At 36.9% G+C, this 23298-nt stretch overlaps 3 protein-coding genes across 6 annotated transcripts; all 3 read left to right on the forward strand.

Moving 5' to 3' along the window:
• Positions 1–1303: 1303 nt before the first annotated feature.
• On the forward strand, positions 1304–11571 carry LOC132174084 (bifunctional pinoresinol-lariciresinol reductase 2-like). Its single transcript, XM_088514588.1, has 4 exons — positions 1304–1692; positions 1789–2029; positions 10595–10798; positions 11312–11571. Exons 1-4 carry the CDS (start codon positions 1363–1365, stop codon positions 11473–11475), a joined length of 939 nt encoding a protein of 312 aa, XP_088370714.1. The 5' UTR covers positions 1304–1362; the 3' UTR covers positions 11476–11571.
• Positions 11572–12189: 618 nt separating this feature from the next.
• On the forward strand, positions 12190–17130 carry LOC132176389 (LOW PSII ACCUMULATION protein (DUF1995)). 4 transcript variants are annotated; one of them, XM_059588581.2, is made up of 11 exons: positions 12190–12300; positions 12473–12652; positions 13323–13370; positions 13471–13510; positions 13647–13747; positions 14283–14475; positions 14546–14644; positions 15264–15381; positions 15597–15727; positions 16694–16760; positions 16861–17130. In XM_059588581.2, exons 1-9 carry the CDS (start codon positions 12232–12234, stop codon positions 15715–15717), a joined length of 969 nt encoding a protein of 322 aa, XP_059444564.2. In that variant the 5' UTR covers positions 12190–12231; the 3' UTR covers positions 15718–15727; positions 16694–16760; positions 16861–17130. The 4 variants fall into 4 exon arrangements, with proteins under 4 accessions (XP_059444564.2, XP_088371177.1, XP_088371178.1 ...); XM_088515051.1 differs by having other exon boundaries at positions 16699–16760; XM_088515052.1 differs by lacking the exon at positions 12190–12300 and having other exon boundaries at positions 12475–12652; positions 13271–13370.
• A 2871-nt stretch (positions 17131–20001) lies between these two features.
• LOC132174794 (UDP-glycosyltransferase 73E1) lies at positions 20002–21794 on the forward strand. The gene has a single exon (XM_059586474.2). The coding sequence runs from the start codon at positions 20178–20180 to the stop codon at positions 21642–21644; it is 1467 nt and encodes a 488-aa protein (XP_059442457.2). The 5' UTR covers positions 20002–20177; the 3' UTR covers positions 21645–21794.
• Positions 21795–23298: the final 1504 nt, after the last annotated feature.

The following is a 23298-nucleotide window of genomic DNA, read 5'->3' on the forward strand; positions in this document are numbered from 1 at the left end:
TAAGCACAAAACGATTCAAACAAAAATACAATGTTAAAAATAAAAACAACAAATCAAAAAATAATCTAATCTTCTGTATTTTGCGCTAAAAGCTAAAAAAATAAACGCACAAAACGATTTCTGAAGCAGGCAACGAATCCGTCTTATGTGAATAGCAACCGACGGATGCCATTAAAGGAGGAGCACCGACAAATTAATTATGTTAAATTAATTGCTACTTCATATATATGAATAGGATCTGGCTTACATGCTGTTATGAAAATAATAACATGTATGCTATAGTTAAATCAATGATCAAGATTAAATCTTAAAGTTGACTTAATTTTATAAGCTTTTAATAAGAGAGAAAATAAAGAGAAATTTTGAGATATTCAATCTTAACCATTGATTAAACTACAGCATATCCATATGAATATATGCCACATTGCCACATCAGCTAGCAACTAGTACTGTTTTTTCTTGGATTGCAGGTTACCAATCTTGACTGCTTTGGAACAATAGTCAGAGGACCCAACCATGATTAATTTGGTTGTTCAGCAACATGCTTTAGGCGCAGTAGTGTTTTCTCTTCTACATGGACCTGGTTGTCCCTTATTTAGAATGGTCATTTCACCTTTTTTTTGGACCATTCTACCTTTATAGAAAGCAGAATCAGTGTTTTTTCATTTTCTTTGAAACGAGAGGATGGATCTTTCTCCCTTTATTACTCTCGTCCACTCTCTTCACATAACTTTGTTTGTTGAATGATGACTAATTACCTGATTAGGTTAGAGAGCTATTTTATTTATTTATTATTATTATTACATAAAACCGGTTGACAACTCAAACAATAACCCTAAAACAACTTAAGGACGGTACGTGTAAAAACAAAGTAACAAAGAAACCAGCAAAAATCGGTCGGATAAATGACGCAATCATTAAGAAAACCAAAGCGTCGCGGCTTACCGAGCAATTGCTTGATTGGACTCAAAAGTAAATTGATTGAGAACCAAACTTCTATTGGCACATTAATTATGTATAAATGGTATATAATAATGAAGCAGCATGACCAAGAAGGCTTGTTGGATCCATATAACTAAAATCTGAAGAAAAAAAATAAAAAATAAAAAGGTACCTTACTTAGATTTGAAGACAAAGCAACAAATTCTGATGTAACGTAATGGAGCTAGCTACCACACAAAAATATTTTTGATAACTTGAACAACCGCACTCCAAGGCGTCAAATTTAGCCCACGTGTCAAGCAAATTAACCAAACATATCTTTTGAACTCAATACCACAAACAAACAACATTTTACAATAAAAAAGCCATAGCCATGGAGATCGAGCAGGAGAGAGAGAGAGAGAGGAGAGAGAGAGAGAGATGGAAAAGAGTAAAGTACTGATTGTAGGGGGAACTGGGTATCTTGGAAAGAGGTTGGTGAAGGCAAGTTTAGCTCAAGGGCACGAGACATACGTGCTTCATAGACCCGAGATTGGTGTGGACATTGACAAAGTTCAAATGCTTTTGTCGTTCAAGGAGCAAGGAGCTCATCTTGTGTCCGGTTCCTTTGCCGACTACCAGAGCCTAGTTAATGCCGTCAAATTAGTTGATGTTGTTATCAGTGCAATCTCCGGCGTCCACTTCCGGAGCCACCAAATTCTCCTTCAACTTAAGCTTGTTGATGCAATCAAAGAGGCTGGTAATGTTAAGGTACATAACACCATCTCTCTCTCTCTCTCTCTCTCTCTCTCTCTAATATAATATAATATATATAAAGGTGAGAAGTGAGTATAATAATATTGACAGAGATTTTTGCCGTCGGAGTTCGGCACCGATCCGGCGAGAATGGCGGATGCATTAGAACCAGGAAGAGTGACATTTGATGACAAAATGGTGGTAAGGAAAGCCATCCAAGACGCAAAGATACCTTTTACGTTTGTTTCCGCAAACTGTTTTGCTGGTTACTTTCTTGGTGGTCTGTGCCAACCTCGTAAGATCCTTCCTTCAAGGGATTCTGTGCTTTTGTTGGGAGACGGCAACGTCAAAGGTATTTCCTTAGGAGAAACTACCTCTCCCTCTTGTATTCATGGGGAAATCATAATTTTTTTTTTTTTTCTTTTGTGTGAGTAGTTCAAATTTACACCGGTTTATGTAAAATAAAAATAGTCTTATTAAACTTAATTTCATACAAAGTCCTTAAGTCATAACGATATACAAAAGTTACATGTTAAAAAGAACTTAATTCAATTAATCCCTTTTGAATACAATTTTTTTTTTTTAGTTTGTCCATAGTATAGAAATTAAGGACACAAATTTCTTACAAATCAGCTTCTAAAAGTGACACGTGTTCTTAGCTAATGTTCCCTCCAAATTAATGAGAAATTAATATTTATTCAATAGCATGTACTTCTCACATGCTTTTTTAATAGCTTAAAGGACATATGTCGCTTTTAAAATGTGGTTTATAGGAGTTTCTTACAAATTACCCATTGTGAAAAAATTTATGTCTAGAAAATAACATTTTTATAAGAATTTTTTTTAAAAAAAAATGTTATTTTCTTGCCAAACAACACCCCCCCCCCCCAACTATTAAAGTAGGTCCACCCTTGCTTGTATTTTTTTTTTTTTTTGGAACAAATACTCGATTAATCTTATTGCTAATGATCAGAAAGTGGGGTTAAGGCCCCTACAAACAATCAAGAGAAAGAGCTAAATGCTCCTTCATTACAATGTCATGAATACAATTTGGAGTAAGGTTCCTCCAAACTCTATCACCAACATCTTGTATGGCTGCTTTCGCCAACCTATGAGCAGCCTCATTTGCTTCCCTAGGAACATAAACACAGGACTAGGGGTGCAAAGGCGGTTACGGTTAGCGGTTAGTGGCAATAACCGCTAACCGTAACCGCCTTAGCGGTTAGTAGATTTCACTAACCGCAACCGCTAACCGCTTAGCGGTTAACCGCCGGTTAGCGGTTAGTGAAATAGATAACCGCCCGCTAACCGCTTTTTTAAAATTGGGCTTTTTTTTTTTTGGCTTTCTTTAGGGCTTTTTGGGCTTTTTTTTACCCTCATTTTTTTTTTCTTGTATTTTTAATATCTTCTTGGGCCCAATTGCTATAAAAAGAGCCTATATTGAAAAATCAAAAATATTTGACCCAAAATTTACATTTACTTGTACTTTTAAAAAAAAAAGTAAAATTCAAAAATATTAAATCATAATCGGTTAACTTTTTTTTAAACAAATAAAAAATAAAAATTCAACACAACATACAAAAAAAAGTTCAGAATTCAGACAACTGTCACAACATATAAAAAAAGTTCAACAGAAAGCATATAAAATAAGTTCAAATAAAACATTAAATGATACAAATACATTTATACTTCAATTGTGATTATAAGTAACACATTGTTAAATCTAATGTCAATTACTTAATTTGATATTATATAATTATATAGTCTCATTAAATTATACCATATGATTCATGTGATTAATTATTTAAATTCTTATCATATTTACTTATAATCTTTTTTCTTTGAATTGAACTTAATATCTAATGGTAAATGGTAATGTTCAAACTCCTAAATCCTAAATTCCTAAAGTATCTAATAATGCTTTAATTAAATTGTAGACTTGTAGTTATAAGTAATATATTGTTTAATTCAATTGAATCAATTGTGATTATCATTGTACATGAATCATATGATTAACTTGTAGACTTATGACTTATGAGTTATGTCATATTATATATGTATTATTTATTATTATATAATCATATGATTTAATGATCAAGTCATCATGTAATATAATCATATCAATTATAGTGATAATATATAAATTACTAAAATTATAATGATAATACATTAATACTTAAATTGTGTTTATAAGTAACACATTGGTCATTGTTTAATCCAATGTCAATTACTTAATTTGATATTATACGAATCATATCATCATTGTACATTAATAATATGATTCACTTGAAGTCTTTAATAAAGTATTTGGATTATCATTGAATCATATGATTAAGTATTGATATTATACATTTATATTATTCATATACATATGTAGACTTATAAGTTTATAACATACATTGGAAATAAGTCTCTAGATATTTAATTGTTGTATTAGTATGAATTGGTATACTTATGAGTTATGTTATATTATATATGTATAATTTGTTATTATATAATCAAATGATTTAATGATCAATCTCATGTGATATAATCAAATAAATTATAGTGATAATATATTAATACTTAAATTGTGATTTAATTATTTTTAAAAAAAAATTGTGATTTAATGATCAAGTGATTATATGATATAATCATATAAATTATAGTGATAATATATTAATACTCAAATTGTGATTTAATTATTTTAAAAAAAAAATTGTGATTTAATGATCAAGTGATTATGTTATATGTATAAACATTTTTATAATTATAATTATAAAAATATATTATATAAAAAGGCGGTTAGCGGTTAGCGGTTACGGTTAGTAGACCCAATAACCGCTAACCGCTAACCGCTAGGCGGTTATAGCGGTTAGGCGGTTAGCGGTTAATGCGGTTAGGCGGTTATGCGGTTAGGCGGTTGGCGGTTATAACGGTTAGCGGTTAGCGGGCGGTTAAAAACCGCCCGCCTTTGCACCCCTACACAGGACCACCTTGGGAATGTCTGTAGCAGATTCTTTGTATCGTCCACTAGATGTCCGAACCGGCTCCACGTGGTCATAGATGAATTGATAGCATCCACTATCTGCTTGGCATCTCCCTCCACAATAACAAGTTGCAATCCCAGCTCCCTCATCAAACGGACAGCATGAAATGCTCCTAGAGCTTCCCCTGTTGCAGACTCCAGGGAACCCCTTCTTGTTTTGCTCATTGCCGCTACAACCTGCCCTCTCTCTTCCCTTATGACAATTCCAATTCCCATTATATTTTGGGTTGTGTCAAAAGCCACGTCCCAATTCGCCTTAAAGCTTCCTGTCTCCGGAGCTTGCCATGATTTCCCCCTGTCTGCAGGACTCACCTTCAAACTTTGGGGGACGCGATCTTGTTGCTGTTTGAACTCCAGCAAGCTCTCAACAGATTTTTTGACGATCTCATTCGGGCTAGAGAAGTGACCTTCATGGATCCAAGTATTGCGCCTGAACCATAGCTGTCGAGCAAGAGTCATGAACAACATAATATCATCCATATTACATCTTCGAAAGATATTTTCAGCTAGCTGCATAAAATTGGTTTCCTCCTGCCCCCATTTTTGGAACACACGACAACTATTGCCCCATGCATCCGAAGCTGCCGGGCATCCCCATAGGACATGCAGGACCGTTTCTGGCTCCTTTTCGCATATGGGACACCTCGGGTCTCTCACCACTTGTCTCTTGAGTAGATTCTCCATGGTTGGAAGCAGATTATGGCAAGTTCTCCAGAGAAACGTTTTAGCAGCATTTGGGATGAGCAGCTTCCATAGTTGTTTCCATAAGAAACTCTGCTCCTTCGGTTGTGAGCTGCTAGGACACTTACTATTATCCAATTCATTGGCTAGATGATAGGTGCTTTTGACCGTGAATGTCCCCAGATTCGTTCCCCTCCATATCCGGACATCTGCCTGACTCGTGTGGCTGATAGCTATGGAAGATATCACCTTTATCTCCTCCTCAGTGAAGATTTGTGAAAGCAGAGTATGATTCCACCCTTCGGAATCCAAATCAAAAAGTGCACTCACCTTGCTACTTGGTTCTATCACCGTCGGTGGGGAGTGGGGCTTATATGTGGATGGATATGGGATCCATTTGTCCTCCCAAATATTAACCAATTGCCCATTGCCAATTCGCCAGATCGTTCCCTCTTCAATAATCTCCTTAGAGCCATATATACTGTGCCAAGCAAGGGATGGTTTCGAGGTCAACTTTGCATCCATAATTGATGTATTGGGGTAATATTTGGCTTTAATAATTCTAGCAGTGAGTGTGTCCGGGGCTTGTAATAACCTCCAATATTGCTTTGCTAGAAGGGCCTTGTTAAAATTCACCAAATCTCTAAATCCCAAACCCCCATGGTCTTTTGACATCCCCATTTTGCTCCATCTCATCCAATGAATACTACGCTCTTTCCCTTGAGAATTCCACCAAAACTTCTGCATCAATGAGTTAATCTCGGAACATAACCCTTTCGGTAGGAGGAAGATATTCATGCTATATGACAGAATGGCTTGGATCACCGCTTTGAGTAAGATCTCCTTTCCAGCCTGTGACAACAATTTTACTTTCCAATCTCCAAGGCGTCGACTTACTTTGTCTTTAATACCTTTGAATGCCTGATTGCGGGATTTGCCTACAAGAGCCGGTAGGCCAAGGTACTTGTCATATCTCTGATTTTCTGAAATCCCAGACAATTCCAATATCGCCTTCTTCTATTCCGGGGGAGTATTGCGACAAAAGAATATTGACGTTTTGGCCTGATTTAACCGTTGCCCAGATGCCTTCTCGTACATAGATAGAATTTTTGTCAAGCGATGCCAATGAGTCGGGGTCGCCTTACCAAAAAGTAAGCTATCGTCTGCAAAGAAAATGTGGTTTATCCGAGGTCCTTTTTTGGAAGTAGGGACGCCGGGCAAATCACCATTTCTTTCAGCCTGTGCTAAAAGGGAACTGAGAGCTTCTGCACATAACAAAAACAAATAAGGTGAGATGGGATCCCCTTGACGGATACCCCTTGAGGGGGTAATCTTGCCTGTAGGGGATCCATTCACAAGGACCTCATAGGTAACTGAGCTCACACACATCATAATCATGTTGATCCATCGCCTATCAAAGCCCATCTGACACATAACAGCCTCCAAAAAATCCCATTCCACCCTGTCATAGGCTTTGCTCATATCGAGCTTTACAGCCATATAACCCACTTTACCCCACATCCTCGAGTGCATCGTATGTAACGTCTCATAAGCGGCCAAAATGTTGTCCGTTATGAGTCGGCCCGGTATGAATGCACTTTGAGTATTGGAAATGATTTAAGGGAGCACCACTTTGAGTCTATTTGCAAGGGTTTTGGATATCAGCTTATAAAGTACATTGCATAGACTAATTGGCCGGAATTCGGTCACACAAGATGGGTTAGCATTTTTCGGAACTAAAGCAATATACGTCAAATTGAGTTCTTTATTCAGGCAACCATTATTTAAAAAATGGATTACATTTTGGCTAACCTCTCCTCCAATAGATGCCCAATTTTTTTTGGAAAAAACTAGCTGAAAAACCATCCGGGCCAGGTGCTTTTAGGGGGTCCATTTGCATGAGTGCTCTCCCCACCTCTTCAGCCGTGAACTCCTGTAGAAGTGAGTCGTTCATGGCTGGTGTGACGCATGGTTCCATGGACGTTAGGACTGGCTCCAATTGTCTAGGTCCACTAGTGGTGAACAGCTCTTGAAAGTATCGGACAAAAGCATCACCAATGCTTGTTTGGGTGTCCCATCTACTTCCTTGAGTATCTGAAATCTCCAACAGCCTGCTTGATTTTTTCTTTTGACTTGCACAGGCATGAAAGTACCTAGAGTTCTTGTCCCCAAATTTCAGCCAAGCTTCCTTCGCTCTTTGTCGCCAATAGAGGTCATCTTCAGATTGTGTCGCCGCCAATTCAGCTTTAAGTCTGGAAATTTTATGGCTGGCCGTGGCTTCTGAACTTGATTGGGCAGTAAGCAATTCTGCGGAGAGTTGCTTTATTTTCTGTTCCACATGCCTCCCATTCTTCCTCTGCCACTCCAACATACCCTGCTTGCTGGCATTTAATTTTCCTTTCACTGAATTCCAATTCCCCGGATGAGGAGTCTTGACCCGCCAAATTTTTTTGATGACTTCTTTGCACTCATTATTTTCTGCCCATTTTGCTTCATACCGGAATCTCCGCCTTCTTCTACAAAATTCTATACCCCCATATATGTCGATAAAAAGTGGAAGATGATCTGAAAAAACAGCAACTTGAGTGGAAACTTCCACTTTAGGGAACCGGACCATCCATGCATGGTTAGCCACCACCCTATCGAGCTTCTCCATCGTGAAGCTTTCCGCATCTCGCCCATTATTCCATGTGCACAGTGGACCCCGTCTCTCAACCTCATGTAGAGCACAAAAATCAAGAGTGTCCCTAAACTTTTCCATAAGGTAATTCGGCCGTCGTTTCCCTCCTACCTTTTCGGAATGATCAAGGATTTCATTGAAATCCCCTGCGCACACCCAAGGTCCGGGTGCTAGGGACTTTAGGTGTCTCATTAGGCTCCAACCTTCACTCCTCTTATGCTACTCCGGGTGCCCGTAAAATCCAGTGAATGTCCATGGTCCAATTGTGGGTGTTGACACGATGGCATTAATATGCCTCTGACTATAGTTTTGGATTTCAACACCTAATCCTTCCTTCCAAAGCAACGCCAAACCTCCACTTCTTCCTACACTATCCACCGCTAGCAAATTTTCAAAACCAGCTCTTTGTTTGATCACCGCCATTTTATTATTACGGAGTTTGGTTTCCATGAGGAAAACCAAATCGGGACACTTCTCTTTTACCTTCCGGCAAAGCTCACGAACTGTCTCCGGGTTCCCAAGCCCGCGACAATTCCAACACAATATTTTCATTCCGGTCGGCGGGGCTGTGATCCAGACCCCGCCACTCCCGAACCATTAGAATGAACCTCCTTCTCATCGTATAACCCAAGAGCAGTAGCACTTTTGTTTTTCATTCGTCTCTTTGAGCTCGAGAGCGCTTTATTATTGGCTCCCTCTTTAACCCCAAGTAATGTTCTCTTCCCATGCAAAGGTGATGTGTGAACCTCATTTGAGTTTGGGATACCAATCCTAGCACGTCTCTTCCAGGTTGGTTCCACGTGTGAATTTTTTCCACCTTCTGCCTGAATCAGCCCTCCACTCTTCTCCAATCCCATTCTGCCCGTTGCTTGACCAGGTGGCATATTTCCTGCCTTAGGAAAGTTCCCTTCTTTGCATGTACCAGCTGTTCCATCATTAATGCTCACGTTGGAGAAAATTTGTTCGAATTTTCCTTTTAAAAATGCCACCTTCTCCGATTCCAGACTTGATTCTTTCCTTCCTTGATTAGCCTTCATCGCGGCATGCAGATTTCCGTTACCATCAACTTCCAACGAATCCGTGATTCCAGGCTCCTTCATTGGCGTTATGATCCGATCAGCATTTAACGTTCCTGGAATCTCGCCCGTCATAATTCTTGGCTCATTATTGTGCACCTCCGTCGCCATCGGTGGAGCACCACCTTCCGTCCTGTTTCGCGGCCCCCCGGAGGAGTTAAGTCTACCGTCTGTGAGAGCGGCGTCTCGCCTCCACTGTTCTCGGAGGATCTACTGCCCTTTGTTCCACTTCCCCTCTCTCCCACCGAAGCCTTTTGACCCCGGCCCCTCTCGCCTTCCCTCCATTCCGGCTGATGAGAATGTGAAAACTCTCTCCTTCGGCGTGGAGACGGGACACGCAGCCAAGGGCCATACTGCATCTCCTTCTCGTTGGCCCTATGTCCCCCTTTTACTTGACACCCCTCCTAACCATGCCAGATTTTACCACAATCATAGCAATGTTTGGGAAGTTTCTTGTATTGAAACGCAATCAGAGTCTGTTTGCCAAGAAGCTTGATGACTCTTCCTCTCGCCAGAGGCTTAGTGATATCAATTTGTATACGAACTTATAGGAACTCTCCCCAACCCACTCCATTCTCGTCTGTGTCTACTTCCTCCACTGTTCCCACTGTTGCCCCTATTTGGAGACCGACCTCCTTTCCCATACAAACCAGCGGAAGATTGCGCATTCTCACCCAGAAAACAGCGTGTTCAAAACCGATCTCAGATGGAGGCGATAAGCCGTCAAAATCTTCGATTGAGAAAAGGATTCCCTCAAAAATCCATGGCCTACCCTCCAATACTCTTATCTTGTCCCATTCATTCTCAAACTCAAGTAAAAAGAGATTTTCTCCAAGAACTTTAAACGATAGATGACCCGAAGGACGCCACCCTTTGATCAAAGTTCTTTTGATCACCTCTTTGCCCACGTAACGCTCCGATAGCAATTTGCCCACCAAACAGAATTGGCCTCTGGAAACGACCTCCTCCACCGTCTGCGGTTGGATCTCTAATTCCGTTGCTTCCCCTTCATCAAGGGATAATTTTCCCCATAGTTTTGCCAGGTCCTCCGCCATTACTTGAATAACTCCAACTCTCCAATACTATCTCACAATGCAGTACGCACCAGTAGTACTACTCCACAATCTGAGTGACGTGGAAAATTTCACTTCTACTCTGGGTTGACCCAGAGAGAAAACATAAAAGTGTACCCTTGCTTGTATTATTGTATAGTGTTGAAAGCCTAAAAAGGGTAATTTTTTAGAAAAAAAAAAAATCATAACCAGTTATGAGGGCTCAGTAAAAATCATAACCAATTATATATAAATCATTAATGTATTCAAATTCATTGTTGCTTTATATTGGTTCTATTGTGCTTTGAATATTTCCTATATGTTATATCTATATTTTTGTTTCATTAATTAGTTGTACATGAATTAATATATAATATTCCTTGTCTTATTAATTTGGCAGCAATTTATGTTGATGAAGATGACATAGCCATGTACACTATCAAAACCATAGATGATCCTCGAACTCTTAACAAGACAGTATATATTAGGCCCCCAAAAAACATTTTATCTCAAAGAGAAGTTGTTGAGATTTGGGAGAAACTTATTGGCCACGACTTGCACAAGTCTTCGATATCCAAGGAAGACTTCCTAGCTTCCATAGAAGGTGAGATTGGTGCCTCTTTGATTTTATAATAGTGGATATTTCATGTGTAATTAAGTAGCTCAAAAATACTAATTTAAAATTATGGAGTCTAATCTCAAGGATATTTTGAAAGATAATTAACTATGATCATGATAATTAATTGGAAAGGATAGAAAGGACTTAACACTCTAAATTAATAAATACTCTTGTTGCAAATACACCTTTAAACTTTAATTTGAGACATTTGGCTCTTTCAAACTATCCTTTTGTTACAATTTGCACAATCCATTTTACACCCTGAAGCTATACCACTTTTTTTTTGCCCTTAATATTTAAAAACTAGCAATGATTTTGATTTTGATTATAATATATAATTTAAACCAAATTATATATATATGATTTTGATTGCTTCCCATATGATATATCAATGGTCTCAATGTATATATGAATGGTTTTAATTATGTTTGGATTTTTTTTCTTTTCTTTAAAGTTTCCTGACTTTGTGCTGTTTTCTTTCATGTTTGCTAAATTAAGGACAAGAGTATGCGGAGCAAGTTGCATTCATACATTACTATCATGTTTTTTACGAGGGATGTCTTGCAAATTTCGAGATTGGAAAGGATGCAGGAGAAGCTTCTCAGCTTTATCCAGAGATTCACTACACTTCTGTCGAGGAATACATGAAACGTTATTTATAATTAACTATATATATATATATATATATATATATATATACCTTGGACACGACCATTATGTATGTATTAATACTTCTGTTGATTTACTACTTGTAAAAGAACTGTCGGTCTCTAATTCTATCTATCTATGTATTCTCTTGAAAAATAAATTAAGATCCTTTTCTCTTAATTCTCTCTCTCTCAAATAATTATACTCTTATATTACACCTTTTTTTTTTTTTTTTTTTTTAGCAAACTCTTGTATTACTCAAATGAGCAAACCATTGAGACTTGGGAGAAATGCTATTTCCCAAAGACTTTTCCAAAATTTTGTTTTTCAAATGCTTTTATTTACTAAAAAATAAATCACATGAGATGATGATACATTCGTTCAAAAAATAGTTTTCATTTTTAAATTGTGTAAAACATTTTTTAAGTTGAAGTTTATCTTTCTCAAACTGCCAATATTTGCCGAACTTCTACCGAGATTGCCAAAAGTTGCAAACCATTTTATGCCGTCACTCATTTTTTTGACCTATTTTTTAAAATAATAAATTTAAGAGATATACTAGAATCCAATATAAATTTTTTTTTAGATTATAGCATTTCTCTAAATTCAATTACATCGTGACAAAGCATTTGGAAATTAAATTTTGAAAAAAGAAAATTCGAAAGTGTTGGGAGTTCTCTTGGCATTTATATACTTTCTAGTCTAATATGCGTCATGCGTGCCTCTCTCTCTCTCTCTGTCTCACGCACGCACGGAGCAGTGGTTAAAAAATGCCGTTATCCATTACTGCAATTACTTCGAAGGTTTCGATTGCTTTTCCTTCTCTTCCAACTTCAAAGGCAAGAGAGTTTTCAGTTTTCTCACCTCTGCGCATTCTCTTCTCTTCATTGCTCTTTCGTTGCTTATAAAAATGTCATTTTAAGTTAACTTCTAAGCTTTATAATTCATAAAGCATTGTTTTTTGCATTACCCACTTCTTATTTGTCACTGATTTGCTGTCACAAACTGTAGATTGTTAAGCCTTGTACTTTTCCATTGAATAATGATGGGAATATTGCTCATCCAAGAGCCACCGCATTCATGGCGTCTAGAAGTCTCAAATTCGTGGCTAATTCGGTTTCTGGGGATGGCAGTGTCTCGGTTGATTTTGATGTGCCATTTCCTAGCGATTATTCTGAGCTTCTTGACCAAGTAATCTTCTATTACTATCTTTCTCTACCATGTAATTTCATGTAATTTGTGTCTCTTGATTTTTGGTGATTGCTTATATTGTTGAACATTGGTAAAGTTTCAAGCTTGAGAATGATCTTGTGCTGCATGTACAAAAAATAGTTTCCTAGTTGCTATAAACATGTAAGACCTGTGTTATGGGGTGAAAAATTAAACATTTTGATGGGGTTGGGGTATATAAAATTGGTATTTTTATAGGAGTTTTAAAAAAATTTGGGGTTGCTGAAATCCCCCAATTGGACCAATACTGTTTACATTTCATCTGAGGTTGGTGGTGATGTGCAAATTTTAATTCTTGATTTACTCTATGTTTTAATCAAATAACACTACTTCATAATGGATGAATCAAAAACTTGAAGATGTATAGTCAAAGCTGAATGAAAAATGGATGAAGAATATAAACTCAATGGGAACCTCTTGGAATCTTAATTTGATTGGATTCATCCCCACCTCTCCCCTTATCCACTGTTAGTGTTTCGCCTGAATGGTTAGGGTCTGTTTGTGCCATATAATTTTCTTTGTCTTCTTCTACTTTCTTTTTTTTTTTTTTTTCCTTCAATTTATTTATTTTACCAATAGTGGCTATTGCAGAACTAAAACTTGTCTATTTTGGGCATCTAACAATGGACAGGCCAGAAATGCAACTGAATTGGCTTTGAAGGATAACAGACAATTGATGGTGAGTTAGAACTTGGAAATTCTCCCATGACAGAAAAATGAAGTGTTTAATGTAAATTTTAGGATTATTAGCATTTGTGACCAAAAAGTATCCATTACAGGAGATTGAATTCCCAACGGCTGGACTTGAATCTGTACCAGGTCCTCTCCATTTGCCTTCTGATTTTTCTGTTTCCTTTTGTCAGTTTTCATTTTGTTTTTGTTTTTCTTTGCAATCTATAGTCCATTTCTCCCATATAAATTTTGTCACCGATAAATCTATGCAACTCTATATCAGGTGATGGTGAAGGAGGAATAGAAATGACTGGAAGCATGCAATTAATTCGTGAATTTTGTGACCGCTTCATAAGTCCAGAGAAAGCCACACGAACCAGAATAGTAAGCTCCTTGATTTAGAGCACTAACCTCCCTCCCCCTTGTAATTTTCCTTTTTAGAAGATAAAATACCAGAAACACCCTTACACAGGAGGGGGTTTGTCGTGGATCAATGTCTGACTTTATTTTAAAAATGATAACAGCAAGATATCGCGGTCATTAAACCTGACCTTGGAATTGTTTTGATTACAAATCAAAGAAGATAGTCTTTTTCCTTTTGTCTGCTTTGCATCTTCTGTTTATCCGCTGCAATAAGCTTTTCCCAATATGAAGATAGTAGCCCTCTTTATCAGTTAAGAGAAACTCACATTGCTTTTGAAATGAATTAAAATATTGGTCAATGGGACTAAGACAAGTGACTTTTTATATTTTAGGATTATTAGAGTTCAATGGAAATTTTAAGATTTTCTTATGCTTTTTATCTGATATCTGAATCCGGGTAATCATTTTATCATTTCTTTGTTGTTTTTCATTACCTTTATTTAATTTCTAGCATCTAATTTATATGTATACAAATATTTGCATAAATTTTTTTCAGTTTTTCCCAGAGGCAAGTGAAATTAAATTTGCAAGACAATCGGCCTTTGGAGGAGCCTCCTTTAAGTTGGACTATTTGACGAAGCCGTCATTTTTTGAGGATTTTGGTTTTTTTGAAAGGGTGAAAATGGCAGATCGTGTGAAGCTGGAAGATGAATTGTTCTTGGTCGCCTATCCATATTTTAATGTCAACGGTAGCTTCAAATATCCCATCTTTTTTGTATCACCCCAAAAGTATTATGTCCTTATTTTCTTGCATTTCAGAAATGCTCGTGGTAGAAGAGCTTTACAAAGAAGCTGTTGAGAACACTGACAGAAAACTGATTATTTTCAACGGAGAACTTGACCGTATAAGATCTGGATGTATCCTTTTCCAATTTTACAGGGTTCATATATATACTTGACCTTGAATTTAGTATACTCGGTTATTTGTACAGGTTAGATGCTAGGTAACAGTTCTTTGATACAGACCATTATATTTCGGTTTTACCAAAGTCATCAGCAGTCAATTTACTTATTGTCCTTGATTGGTGCTCTGAATTCCTCTTCTGGTTTAAAAGTCGAAAATAAAGGTTTTTGTTTCTTTTTGTTGAAGTTCCACTCTTGGTTGTGCTTTAGAGTTAGAGAGAGAGAATAGTATAGTACCTACCAAATCGGTGCCTGTTGAGACCTTCTGGTGATTTATCCCAAATCGGAAAAGGAATCATTATGAATAATAGTCAATTTAGTTTTATGGTGCAGCGTAAGGAAGTTGGAGAAGCAAGTTGGTCCATCTGCAGGATTAAATAGTGCCGTTTTTTGCGCTACTTAGACAACAATTGTCCTTGCATGAAATAAGTTTATCCACACTTCTTCTACTCATAGCTGGCCAAACTTTCCAAGGCCCTCCTGCCCATGATGTAGACTTTATGTTACTATCTGCAGGATTATACGGTGCCTTTTTCACTCTTTTCAGATACCAATTATCCTTGAAAGAATTAAGATTATCCACCTTTCTTCTACCCCAAGCTGGGCAAACTTACCAAGACCCTCCTGCCTATGATGGAGACTATATATTACATTCACAACTTCAAGGGACGCAATGGAGGAACCCTTTTCAGGTCTTCTAGTGCCAACTACTGTAAATTACATAGCTAATTGCTTCTTCTTTCTTTTTTTTTTTTTCTTTTTTCTTTTTTTTTTTTTTTTAAATTTTTTTTTTTTATTGTGCTTTATTTCTGTTTTCTTTTACTTGCAGTTGTCTAGATGTTTTCCACTTTAACTGCTGCATTGAATGGTAATTTTTTTAAAAAATCTTTTTTTAATTTTTCATTAGGTGCTACCCTGGTCCGTGGAAGGTCCTTAGACGATTAGGGAATAAATACAAATGTCTGCATCAGCAGGAAGTAATGCCATCCCTCAAGGAAGTTGCATTGGATATTCTAACGCCAGCTTGAAACATATTTGGTACATAGCAATTTCATATTGATATTTTACATTAGTCAAGAAATTTCGTGTCTCTTTTATATCTTTGAGCTGCCCATCTTACAGAATATAATGTAAAAAGTATGCTATCAATAGGACAAGAAAAATATTATTAGTACTACTGTTGTTTTTATTGTTAGTATTATTATTGCTATTTTATAATTTACTGTTGTAGAATAAAATCTTGGAAAAAATCATATGTAGCCCCCTAGGTTTTCAGTTCATTTCGATTTAGTCCTTAGGTTTCCGATTTTCGACAATTAGGTTCTTAAGTTTTGTCCAGATTTCAAATAGGTCATTCCGTCACTTTACCATAAAAATCAACATTTTGTCATCTACCACGTGTGTCATATTTGTCATGTCAGCATCCAAGTCAGGAGCCTAATGTTTGCACCACATTAGTAGGTGCACGTCATCTTCGGTAAATATTTTTTTCATTCTTAGAAAAATAAAAAACCACAAACAACCTGTGTGAATTGACTGATAAACAAAATCCCATGTAAATTCTCACTCAACTGTTGACGTCCATGTTCTTGTGCAACAACTGCTGAAAGATCATATGTAGCAATTGAATTGTCGTGATATACCCGTGACCTAAGAATGTCCAGAAAGAGTGGACTTGTGCTATATGTCAGGTGACCACTGAAAGTGAAGAAAAAAAAATATATACACCTTCAAGGAAAGAAACACTAGCTGCAAAGAAAACTGCTCAGCCAATTAAGAAGCACAAAAGATTGAATCCATTAACTTAAGGCTCATTGAACAATATGTATAGCACACCTCAGACGGTCAGACCATTTTGCAGACAAAAAGCTTTTACATCAGGAGCCAATGGAGGCCAGAAATTAAGTGGCTAATAACTAAACGACATAGTTAAACATACTCTAGGATCAAAATAATTCAGAAATTAGCTTACAGAATATTCATGCCTTAATGTTTGGATTTCAGTGCAGAACCTTGAAAGCATTAAGTCTCTTCAAATAATACCTAGTTGTTGGGACAAAACCTGAGTAAGGTACTGCTGATATCTGCAAGTTTAACAGTCTTGTTTCTTTTTCTCTCTTTATGTTAATTTAATTACTCAAATTTCATTTGAATCAAACATTGTGTCACAGCAAAAAGATGGGCTTGGAAGTGCTTAGAGTACTGTACAGGGTGCTATTCAGAAGGGTGAAATGGCCTTCAAGCCTCACATCATTCTTCTGTGAGTATAAATGATAAGGTATGTTAGAAGAATCTATGGGAAGAGAAACTAGAATTGCTTATTGGTTTTTGAATGTAAATACCGGAGGCATTAGTGATGTTGCGATACTAATATGTGAACTAAAGGTGTCATTATATATTACTAATTGTTATTTAAATTCAATACAAGGATATTATTGATACCGTGAGTAGTACTCTAAAAGATGTGAAAATCAAACAAGCCATTTTCTTGTTGACTGCTACCCTCATTGAGGAATGAATCTGGTTTCAATTGAAAGTATGAATGGAATGCCTAGGATTTGTTGGAGTTTGTCAATGGCTGCCTCATTTTACTTCAAAATGGGGCAAGGAAGCTTGCATACAGCTTTAAAATTATAGCTTGAGGGTGGTGGAGCATGAGGCCAAAGTTTGCGCAGGCATAATCGTGTTTATAATGCTTAGGCTTCATTTGTTTCGACGAAAAAACGTTTTCAATATTTTTGAGTATTTATCTGTGCTTTGAAAACTTGGTTAATTGAAAAGTATTTTTGTCAACCATAAAATACACCCATAGCTTTCCGTAAAACGGTTTGCTTTTTAATGCAAAAAATGTTTTCTATCCACAACTATTTTCTTCAAACCTCCCTCTTGGCGAATACCCGCGCCATAGCACCCTCAAGATACCACCCTTTCTCCAGCTGATACTCTTTCAATGCTAATAATGCATAGATCTCAATTGACAACTTTCAAAGATGTTGAACTTTAAATACTCAATCATGTAACTAAACAATGCATTCTGGTTGTTTTGGATGCTGAGCTTGAGTATGATTAGATCGGTTGAGTATGTGTTAATTGAGTCATTAGCCTCTGAGATAATACATAGCTATGCTCAATTGGGTGAGGATGAGAAAGCTTCAAGACTAGTTAAGCAAACTTAAATGTTTATAATTTCACATTTTTTCAGTACAAACCAAACAGCGAATCAAACCTAGAAAATCAGTAGTTTTCCTGGAAAATGTTTTATGTTAAAAAAATATTTTACGCCGAAACAAATAACAGGAAGTTGAATTATTGAGCGCTCCAGCAATGGCACCTGCACGTTCGGTCAAAGAGGCAAGTTCTATAATTTCTTTTTGGCATTTGATTTGTTTTTTAAATATGAATGCTTTTTGCCAATGGAGATCATGTCATTTTCCCTTCCATTACTTTAAGTTTATCATGTATTATGGGTGACCCAAATTCTCTTAGCAGTGGCTCCCAAGCACTCCACGTCAACTTTCTAGTTAAGCAAAGATTTCAATTCTTGTTGATTAATCATATTGTGGCACAATTATAGCTCTTTAAACTCCAATGGTGTTATCTTGGATCACTTAGTACACACGAATTTCTTAACTTTCATAGAAAATTTTGTATTACATTAAACATATTCTTGCTTTAAAAATGATTGAGATTTTTAACAGATCACCCTTAGAATTTCCATTTTTCATATATATATATATATATATATATATATATATATGCCAGAGATTTTTATTGGTGAAATTTTCGGTGAGATCAATCATTTATGAAGGGGGATATTGAATTATTTTTCGTTTGTTATATAATATTTCAGAGGTGGTTTGGATCAATTTTATATAGAGATTAGAGAAGATGATAGAGAAGACAGAGCCTTGGAGTTGGTGAAGATTGGCAATGAGTTTACAGAGGGAATTTCGTTTGACTGGTAGAAGTGCGGTATGTCGTTTAAGATAATGATATCAGATATCCAGAGAGGTTAGACAAGAGTTGGTATGACCGTTATATATATATATATATATATATATATATATAAGGAAAAATAATATATAGATAGGACCAGGAAGAACACCTATTATTTTTCTAAAAAAGATTCACTTAAATTGCCTAATCACTCTCTATCTAACCCAGTGAACCAAATGACTTTAAAGATTTGCATTTTATTGGATTTTTTATGTTCAAATGGGACACATTATCAATTGAATAATAGTTTGAGAGTACGTAAATTTTCCTTAAATTAGAACTTATTTATTAAACAAACTAAATTCGTATAAACTCATATTAACTCGTATAACTTATTTTGGTAAGTTAGTATATAATTATTAAGAGCATTCACAATGGAGAATGACTTCTCAAAACACATTTTATCTAGTTTAGCTAATGAATTTTTAAAAGTCTTGTACATCCGATTAGCTATATTTTTATTTATACTATTTAAATATTATTAAAAGTGAGAAAAGTTTTGGGAAAAAGAGAACATGAGACAGAAAAAGTAGGAAAAGATTTGAAAATAATAGAAAATAGATGAGAGAAATAATAAAAAATAAAATGGCTCTCTTAAAAGTACTGCTACATTTAGCTTTTTTTTAGCTCTTCTAATTAAATAACTATTTTACATTTTTTTTTTTGCTAATCTAATGTAGAGAGTTTTTTAAACATTAAAAAAGCCTTTAAATAAAAATAACATTTGGCTCTTCAATTAAAAATGCTCTGAGACCCTACTTTTAGCTTAAAATTCTATGTTAATAAGCTCGCCTGCTCGAGCATCTCCAAGAGGAGTCCTGCTATGCGGCTGCCAAAATTTTGGTAGCCTAGCGTAGGACATATATTAAAATAATAATTAAAAAAAAATTGTTATTTTTTTTAGTTAAATTTTTATGAATTAATATTTAGTTTCTAATGCCTCAAAACTTGTTTTTGGATTCAAAATTCAAACCTAAGAGTGGAAGGTTAACCCTTTAGAGATGATATCACCTAAAAAGAATTCGATCATCCTAAATTTAGTGCTAATATTTTAAATTTAGTGTTAATACCTCAAATTTAAATTCTCTTTTAATATTTATCTTCTTTAATTTTATATTTTTTTTAAATAAGAAAGGGTAAAATGTCTTATACTTGGCAGCTGTAAATCTCTATTCCTCCAAGAGACATAAAGATCTCTTTCCCTTTTTACTGTATGGTTCAGGGGACAAAAAGTGTAATATTTTACTTTTAACTTTTCTTTAGTTTTATCCTCCCACTCAGATTTCATTTCACTCATTCCTTTCTTGAACCCACCATCTTGTTTATCTTATTTTCCATTGCACACCGACCAGTCAAAAGAAGACACTTTTCTCTGTAATACACTCTCCTCCCACTACTCTTCCCCGATCCTCTTTCTTAGTTTATCAATCTCGTCTTCTATATATATCAGTGATCAGTCCCCAAAGAGAAGGAAAGCTAAGCAAAACTAAACATGCGAGGTGAGATCTTTGTTGTTACTGGTTCTGGGCAGGGTCATCTCCATCCATGCATGGAGCTCTGCAACCATTTTTCCTCCCGAGATTTCCATACTACCCTCGTCATTCCCTCCGCTCTCTCTTCATCCGTCCCTTCCTCTTTTTCTCAAAACCCACTCACCGGTATTGCGCAAATCGCCGCGTCTTCGGGCCCTCCCATGCCCGGATCCGACTCACTCCGCCAGCAGGGCGCCCAAGACCTCGAGGCCCACCTCGCTGACCGCTCCAAACTTCCCGATTTGCCCCCTCCTATCTGCGCTGTCATCGACTTTCAGATGGGTTGGACCAAAGAGGTATTCTGGAAATTCGACATCCCCGTCATCAGCTTCTTTACGTTTGGAGCGTGCGCCGCCGCCATGGAGTGGGGGGCGTGGAAGGCCCAGGCCGGTGATGTCAAACCGGGCGAGGTCCGTTTAATTCCCGGCTTACCTGAAGAGATGGGTCTAACGTGTTCGGATCTTAAACGACGATCTGGGGGTCCACCACGTGGCGGTCCCCCTGGTTCTGGTCCGCACAGGCCGCCGGGTGGAGGAGGAGGGGGTCCGCCGAAGCCAGGTGACCGGCCACCGTGGGTCCCAGAAGTGGAGGGATCGATTGCGTTGATGTTCAACACGTGTGACGATCTGGAGCGTCCCTTCCTCGAATACATGACCAATCAGATGGAGATGCCAGCGTGGGGCGTGGGCCCACTCTTGCCCGAGCAGTACTGGAAGTCGTCCGATGCATTAATCCGCGACCGTGAGATCAGACAGAATTCCCGCAAATCTAATTACACGGAGGAGGAGGTGATCCAATGGTTAGACTCGAAGCCACGTGGTTCTGTACTGTACGTAGCTTTCGGTAGTGAGGTGGGCCCTACTATGGAGGAGTATCCACAACTAGCCGGTGCGTTAGAACAGTCAACCCGACCATTTATCTGGGTCATACAACGCGGGTCGGGTATATCCAAACCTCCTGGGGGTGGTGGCGGTGTTCAACCCGGATCTTCCGAGGAAGGGTACTTTCCTGATGGGTTGGATAGTAAAGTGGGTGATAGGGGTTTGATAATACGCGGATGGGCACCACAACTGTTGATACTGAGCCATGCATCAACGGGTGGATTTTTATCACATTGCGGGTGGAACTCAACGGCGGAAGCGATTGGGCGTGGGGTGCCCTTTTTGGCATGGCCGATAAGGGGAGACCAATACTATAACGCCACGTTGGTGGTGAGGCATCTGAAGGTGGGGTATAAGGTGGCTGAGGATTTATCGGGAATGGTTAAAAAGGAGGATATTGTGAAAGGAGTGGAGAGGCTAATGGGGGACGAAGACGTGCATGAAAGGGCGGCAAGGCTTCGCGCCAAGTTTGAGAATGGTTTTCCAGCGAGTTCGGAGGCTGCATTGGATGCTTTTGGTGATTTTATTAGCCAAAAGGATAAATAAGTAAATCACTTTTTGTATGTGATTGTAATAAAGTCTACCTTGTTCAATATCGTCCTTTAATTTACTGTTTGACTGGTTGGTTTGTGCTTCGTGTCTTGTAAATGACGAGGCTTAGCCTTTTTTAATCAATGGATTAATTGGCCTTTGACACGTTGCGGGAAGCAGCATGATATATACATTCCGTTTGTTAATTTAACAATTTAATATTAATTTCACAAGGACAGTCCGGGAAGAAATTATAGTGATTTAATCAACTTGCACTAAAATCTCATGATCATTACAAGTAAAACGTCTTTGGCAATCGAACATACATGAATATGCAAGAAAATCAGTTGTAATCAATAGCTCTTAAGCAGCTCTTTTAGCCTTCCAAACTGTTGCTGATTGTGGGGTTAATTCACTTATCATTGAAGGCGATGTTTTTTAACTTTACTCTTGCTATCCAACAAGCCTAGTTTATTTTCTTTTTGAAATTTCTCTAGTATTGTTTTGAATGTTCCTTTTCACTTGCTTTCATTTTTTTGTTGGAAAGCTTTGAAAGTTGCAAGAAGTACTAATTTTAGTGACACTGTTTAGCTAGATGGACCACTTATCACCTTGTGTTTGAAAGCATTATTGACGAGTTTTTCTCGTTCTTTTTTCATTCGGATCAAGAGTGAGAATGACTTCTCATTGTAACCCATTCCATTATCAATTAGAAATAATAATAATAATAATAATAATAAATAATAAATAATAATAATAATAATAAATAAGAACATAGCAGCTTGGAATGTGAGGACAAAGGGAGGTAAGCAATTCCATTTGCTCAAATAATATTCCGTTGATTGTTTTTGGCCCCTACTGTGCTACATCGAATGGCATCAGCTCCCGTCCCAGCCTTGGGAGTTACTCGGTCTTTGTCTTTCTTTCGTTGGAAAAAACAAACCGCAACATGCACATTCATACGACCAAGAATGAGTCATTTGTCGTCCATGGCATCATCAACAACACCTTCCCCTTGCTCTAACTGAATTACTTACACTAGCGAACCAGCAAATACGAGCTAGCAAAGTAATACCTTCACGTCATTAGTTTTTTTGGTTAGTATGCCCTATCCATGACTACTCCATTTATAATATCTTATTTAATAAATGTTACGGGTATCAAATCTTTTACTAAGAAATTAGTTGTAAGAAGATGCAGAGCTTATTCATTAAAAATAATCAAAATAATGAATAAGGCACACATTATCTCGGAACTATCTCTTGGTAAAATATTTGGATCTCATCTTCTTTTGCACCCATAAAAACAAAAATGTCCATTAAAAAAAAAAAAAATTATAGATTTTGTTTAAAAAAAAAAACGTAACCTTTGGCGAGGGTCATGGCAGCCGAAATGACCTATTAAAAGAAGAGCATTGTGATCTTTTGGTAGATCTGTAATACATGATCTAAATTAAAAGTCTGATATATTATCCAAATCAAAAGATTGATGACATTACAAATAAAATGGAAAATTAAAATTGCTAACGGTAATATTTCAAAAAAAAAAAAAAAAAAAGGGTACAAGTTAAGAGTAATGACGTAACTTTTTATCATTTTTTTTTTTGTTGCCTCTTAAAATTAATGTAATTTTATCCAAATTTCATAATAATTTTAAATCTACATCAATT

Source organism: Corylus avellana, chromosome 3, assembly GCF_965113065.1.
Source record: "Corylus avellana chromosome 3, dhCorAvel1.hap1.2, whole genome shotgun sequence".
NCBI lineage: Eukaryota > Viridiplantae > Streptophyta > Magnoliopsida > Fagales > Betulaceae > Corylus > Corylus avellana.